This window comes from Alligator sinensis, unplaced genomic scaffold (genome assembly GCF_000455745.1).
Source record: "Alligator sinensis unplaced genomic scaffold, ASM45574v1 scaffold538_1, whole genome shotgun sequence".
Lineage (NCBI taxonomy): Eukaryota > Metazoa > Chordata > Crocodylia > Alligatoridae > Alligator > Alligator sinensis.
In genome coordinates this window covers 423,355-429,829 of record NW_005842999.1, presented here as the reverse complement: position 1 = coordinate 429,829, position 6,475 = coordinate 423,355, and the positions used below count along the sequence as shown (strand labels likewise).

Genomic DNA, 6,475 nt, shown 5'->3' with positions numbered 1-6,475 from the left:
AAACAGGTGTCCCGGGCTCCACAGCTCTGGCCTCAGCTTCATGCTGGTAGTGACTGCGCGCGCACCCCAGGGCAAACAGCAGGGCAGCACAGCCTGCCACGAAGTGCGCGCGCAGTCACTACCAGCATGAAGCTGACGCCAGAGCTGTGGAGCCCGGCACAGCTGTTTGCGGCTCCGGCTCTCTAGCCGCTGCCAATCATGGAGCCTGGGCTGCTTGCACTAGGGCTTGCGGCCTCCCAGACACCTTCTGGGAGCAGCCCAGACTCCGTTGCTGGCAGCAGCTACCCAGAGCCGGGGCTGGCCATGGCGTGCCAAGCAAAATGGCCTTGCGTGCCATTCTTGGCACGCGTGCCAGGGGTTGCCGACCCCTGCTTTAGAGAGACCCTTTCTTTTCTGTGACATTTTTGAATTGCTGCTCCCTGCTGCTTCTTGCTTTTGCTAGATGGTGAAACAGTGAAGGTGCTGCAACCATAAACACAGAGGCAGCAGCACAGCAGCAAAAGGTGCTGAAGAAAGTTTCTAAGGTCCCTGTGTTGCACAAATTGCTAGTTTCGTGCCCCTGGAGGCTAATCCAATTTACCTCAAGGAGAGAGTCACACAAGCAGGCTGGGTCCAACTCGAGTTTATTGTTTGCAAACAAGTTCGACAGACGAGCTCACTTGCTCAAAGCAAAGTCGACCCCGAGCCGTGCCCGAGGTTCCATTTTTATAGCTAACATGAACAAAAGATTCCAACGTGGTAATATGTGATTGGTTATATTTTTCTGCAAAGTTTGGTACATGCGTAGTCCTAAAACGGAACTGCGGCAAAAGGCCTGCCACATGCGCAGTTCTGAACTGTGTGCCCCTTAGTAACCTTGTGTTTTGGTGTAACTCTAGGGTAATGAGCGTGTATGATGTTTACAAAATTTATGTGCTCTAATAAGAAACCTTGAGACTTATCTCAAAGCGAGTGTTGCCTAGACTGTTTCTTATTATGACACTGCTTATCTACTGCAGGAGGAAAGAAGAAACATCTCACAGTTCAGCTATGAGGCCCTGTATAGTGAGAAGAAGGGATCATGATACATTTTTACCACAATTCCCCCCTCAAGATGCTTTCTAACTCTAATTTTAATAATTTTCAGCTATGGCTAACTTCTGATAATGCACAAACATCTCTCGGTTGACGACTGACTGTACTGTTCGTCTCACAAGAGCTATGATGCAGGGTATAACACAGGGGAGCAAACAAAGTATTAACATCATCAGGCAAAAGACTAAGAAAGCTCCTCTTAACCATCCAAAATTAGGGAGCCAGAATGTAAACCAATCAAAATTCCACCCATTCCATGTTTGGACTGGGACATGTGCTACCTCTTCCATTTCATCTGCTAAGGCTTTTATTAACTCACCATTATCATCGATTTCAACACAACAATTCGACAAGTTCAGCTTTCTGCACACCCCTCCTTCACAGGCATATATAATAGGCATATTATAAGCTGGTAGGTGCTTTGCAGGTGAACGGGCAACAATAGTGGCTGAAGAAGCACAGTCCTTGTAAGGGAGGTGCTTTGTTGACTGCAGCTAACTGAAAGGTTAATGTGACTGAAGGTTAATGTCCAAAGTAGAATGTTACCGTCTGGAGCTGGGAAAAAGTATACAGGCTGCAATCCACAAAATGAAGGGTTCAAATGTGTTCATAGTTTGGGAATTTCTTCCTAGCCTACTTGGAGTGTTGAGACTTAGGAATGAGAATCCTGCTTTGACGTAACTTCCCTTCAGAAAAGCAAAATTACAAAGAAGATTGTTCCCATTGCTGTGTGCTGTAGAAAATTCTGGAGAGAAGCCATTAAAATAAACAGTTGTAATAAATATGATGTATCGCTCTTTTTTAGCGATAGAGAATGTCAAAGCGGTCATCACATAGAACAGGAAAATGAGGAAGAGGATGAGGATGATGAAGTAGAAAGTAGTGAGGAGGAAGATGAGGTGGAAGATGATGAATTGGAAAATCAGCCAACTATTAAAGAATGTATCACTGTTGGTGATTTTGATGCTCAACAGGAAGGAGATCTCTCATTTAAGGTAAGCGTATGTTCATAAGTATTACAAAACATGTTCCAGGCTGTTTCTCACACTTGCAGCTCTGCACTAAGATGGTGACTAATCATCTCTCAAGCCACAAGGCTTCACCATGTTCCCTGCAGGAGTCAGAAAACAATTTTTTTTTCAGTAATTGGAGGGTGTTGCTTTTCTCTTTGAGTTAGGGGTGGAACATCTGGGCATCTCGTATTTAATCCGTTCTCTGCCATGGTAGGGCCATGGCATCTAGGATGCATCCACATGCATGCTTTAATAGGCATTAGCTTATTTTACTGCGCATTAAAGCGTCACAAAACACCATGCTCTTTAGCTAATGTGCATTAAAATAGGCTAGTGCTCCATTTTCTAGTACCGTAAAATGGAGGTACTAGGTTTAATGCGCATTACCTAAAGGGCATTAATAAACATGTAGATGCGCCCACTGCCTGTGGAAAACAACAGTTTAGTGTCTTGAAAACGAAAATACTTGAGTTAAATTAAGTCATTGGGCTCAAATACAGGTGTCTGGATGAAGTGTGGTGCTCTGTGTGTTATACAGGAGGTCAGATTAATTGGTGTAATGTCTCACTTAGGGTTAATACATTTTTCAAAAAATGCCTTTATAGTGTTTAGTTTTCAGAATGGTCATAAAGCACAGTTTGGCTGGATGCCCCAGACCTTTGTTTAAAGAGATCCAGGAAATCACTGCCTTCTCCTAAGGGGGGAGCAAGTCCTATCTTCTCAGTTTGTGCTCTTCATATGAAATATAACCTCAGAAAAATTTCTCCTCTTGAGCTGCTTTGATGTTGGGCCACCTCTAATCACTTCCTTGCACCTATAATTTTTTTACATCAGATTCAAGTTTCATGCCTTTATCTTTGCATAAATATTGGCTCTTTCCACACCTCTTAATTGTTTGTCCTTGGTGCTGTTTTTATTTCCTTTAACAGATCTTGCCATTGTGCCTTTCATGTTGCCATTATGGCCCAGGGTCACACATTCTCGTCTTATGATGATTCTTTCATCTTGCTTTAATTGTCAGTAGTCCCCACATTCTTTCTATAGGTCTCTTTAATAAAGTTCTCTATAACCTCCCTTACCTGGATTGCTGCACTTTGTTTTATCTTCCTTTGGAAGCTACTTGTGTGCTCCAGTGTTCTAAAAATGATTAATATCTCATTGCAAATGTTGTGATGGAGCTCTTTCAGGCCAATTTTTGGAGCAAGACATTCAAGAAAATAACATAAAGATTTACACTTAACACTGAAACACATATGCAGTCCTAAGGATAGTTTAACAAGTTAAGGAATTGCATGGGATGAGTTAGAATGGTGTGGTTGCAAACTATCAGAGTTATCTGAGGCTTGGTCTCTTGTTTCTTGCCAGAAAGTGTAGCACTGTGCTTGGTTCCTGGGTGGGTGGGGGGCCATCTAGCAACACTTCCCTTTGATTCCAAGTATGGATTTTATGAACAGGCTTTGAGAATATTCTTTATAGTTGGACTCTGATCAGCTTCTTGGCAGGTATCCTGGCATAGCTGATGTAAGGTTAATTATGTGTGTTAAAAGTATACATATGTATATTTTTATTCATATCCCCCTGCCTATACATATATCTCCACCCCTACCATGAGAAGAATTTGGCCAATAGCTGTTTCAGGAGTAATTGTTAAATATTTATGTATTAATGTATTTGTGTCCTTTCTCTTTCTTTTCCACCCCACTCCAATCTTCAATGCTGAAGAAAGGTGAAGTTTTGCTCATCCTTGACAAAAAGCCTGATGGTTGGTGGATGGCAGAAAATTCCAAAGGAGAGAGAGGCCTTGTTCCTAAAACCTATCTCGCTGTTAGTATGCTGCTACCTTCTTTCATTCATTTACACATCTGTTGTGTAATGGGTGTGTATATGTCTGTACCTATCTGCAGATAGTCACTAAAACATTTCTCTCTTGTTATACAAAGATGCGCTGTACTGATGTTACATTCTTTTGTAAATAAAAGCGGCATCTCGAATACTTGAAATATGTTCCTGGACATAAAGGGGCATCTGTGAATGCTTGGTAGTGCTAATGCATATTTCATATTATGAACCTAAGGAACACTTTCAAAGGCTACTTTTAAACTTATATTCTAAAATTTTGGTCCATCTGAAGTCTGACCTAGATTCATTTATGGCATACATATACATATGCTGGCCAGATTAATGATGTGCAATCATGATGCAGAAGTATGAGTGTATAGTTCAGATGACTGAGACCAGTCTTGAAGTCTGACCTCTGAGTTCATATCTTGCAGGCCAACTCACTGTAGTTCTCAGGATCATGTCTGAGAAACAAGCACTGCCCACTCACTTACTCTACAACAGGTGTTTTCAACCTTTTTTTAAGGAGCGTACCCCTTTTGGGTACAATTCTGGTAGAGTTGGGGTCAGGGATGGTGGCCGGATGTGGAGCAGCGGGGGCTTGCCTGCGGCAGTTCAGGGTGGTGAATGGTGGCAGCGGCCACTGCATGCGAGCTCCCCACCACCGCGTCTGGCCAGGCAGGCGGTGCCTGTGTGGCCCGCAGAGGGGAGCTGCTGCCATCCCTCTCTCCATCCCCCCCAGCCCTGCTCCTGGGAGGCGGTGGCACGGGGTGGTGGGTGACGGCGCTCTGTCTCCACTCGCCCACCCGCATGCACCCCCTAGCCCCTTTTCAAGTATCAACATGTGCTCCTGGTTGACAACCCCTGCTCTACACACATCCAGCAATATTATAAGGCACCATTACAGCTTAGGGAGTCCCAAGTATATGTCTCATTGCTGCTCTCAGGACCTCTGTGAGTTTTCTATCCAATTGCTGGACTTGGGCAGTTGTAGACCAGGAGCTGGTGAGTAGGCAGGACTTGTTTTTCACACATCAGTGGCAGGAGGCAGCATAGACATGGTCTGACTTTTGTACCCTCTTGCATTACACTGGTGGTCTGTCCTGTTAAAGAACCCTGCAGTGCATGGCAAAGAGCTAAGGTTCCTTTTTACCTCAGCAACAGGTGAATTTTCCCCTCCAAAGATGTCTATTTTGGATATGATCTCTTTTTCTCACATGGTAAGTGGGAGAATTTTGCCGCTGTAAGAATTTTTAAATTCCTATATGTAGCAGCTGAGATATTTTAGTATCAGGGTGTCCCATAGATGTCAGTGTTTCTACTCGCTAAGCAGAAAATATCCACTCCTAGGTATTAGCAAACACTGTGATGAGAGTACAGACTGGTCTTAAAAAATGAACTAGAAAGTATATGAAATACTTGACAATCCACGTGTTCATTACAGGTCTACAAGAAAGAGGGACTAGGGCAAGAGCCAAGTGAAGAGGAAACTGACGATGACATCGAGGTAGTAGATGAAACAGCACATGGAACCAAAATTAAAGAAAGGTAACATGGGACAGCCCTGGAGGAGATGAAGCAAAACAATCTCCCTCTCCCTAAATTAGGTGATAAATTATTTAAAATTCGAATGCCCTTGGTTGATCTGAACCAATTGCTTTTTTTCATACAGGAACCAGATAAGTTTGTTATCCGGTTTGTTCCAGATGGACTTGTCAAAAGCATATTGTGCTAATACAGGGTTGGGCAATTATTCTGGGTGGATTACCTAGGGCTGCTTACCCAGTTTGGGCAGGCTGTCGAGGGCCGCATGGGTAGCCCCGCCCTGTGACAGGTGCCCCACCCCTTGACAGGTGCCCTGCCCCCTGGTCATCATCTTGGGACCAATGTCCCAATGTCTTGGGACCAATGTCCCAGGGCCAGCACCGGTGGGGCCCAGAGTGGGGTACAGGCTGGCAGGGGTCTGTGGAGCCGGGCTGGGCTGCACCAGCAAGGAGAGCGGGGAGCTGGCCTGGCTCCATAGAGTCCCTGCCAGCCAGGACCCCGCGCTCCTGCCACCCTGCTATGGGCCCCACTGGCACTGGCCCCGGGACACTGATGCGGGCCCTGTGCTCCCCCCGGCTCCCCACCTGCTCACACCCAGTGTCCCCCAGCCCTGCAGTGCAGGTGGGGGGCAGTGCTCAGCCCCGACCCCCTGCTCGCCATCAGGGAAGAAGCTGGTGCTGAGCATGGGGAAAAGTGGTCCCTCGCCTGCCCCATGGGCGGTGCTTCATGCTGCAGCTTCTCGCAGCCCACGAGGAGCTGTCCGGAGCAGTCACAGGCAGCCTCATGCAGGCTGCAGGTGGCTGCAGCACGGGGCGCTGGCCATGGAGTGGGCGAGGGGCCACTTTTCCCCCGTGCTGGGCGCCAGCTTGTAACCCGCCCCACTGCCAGCCTGGCAGTGGGGCAGGTTATAAGGTGGTGCTGAGTGCGGGGGGGGGAGACAGCAGTCCTTCCCTGCTCCATGCCTGGCACCCTGCGCTGCAGCCGCTTACAGCCTGCCTGGGGCC

General features: G+C 46.4%; 1 protein-coding gene across 1 annotated transcript in view; it reads left to right on the top strand.

Annotated features, from left to right (window-relative positions):
* The window catches only part of NPHP1 (nephrocystin 1), a 71,583-nt gene that overhangs the window by 9,825 nt on the left and 55,283 nt on the right, over window positions 1–6,475 (top strand). The window contains exons 6-8 of the mRNA XM_025193025.1: window positions 1,880–2,069; window positions 3,810–3,911; window positions 5,371–5,474. Of these exons, the coding sequence (XP_025048810.1) occupies window positions 1,880–2,069; window positions 3,810–3,911; window positions 5,371–5,474 (396 nt within the window). The remainder of the gene's footprint in view (window positions 1–1,879; window positions 2,070–3,809; window positions 3,912–5,370; window positions 5,475–6,475) is intronic.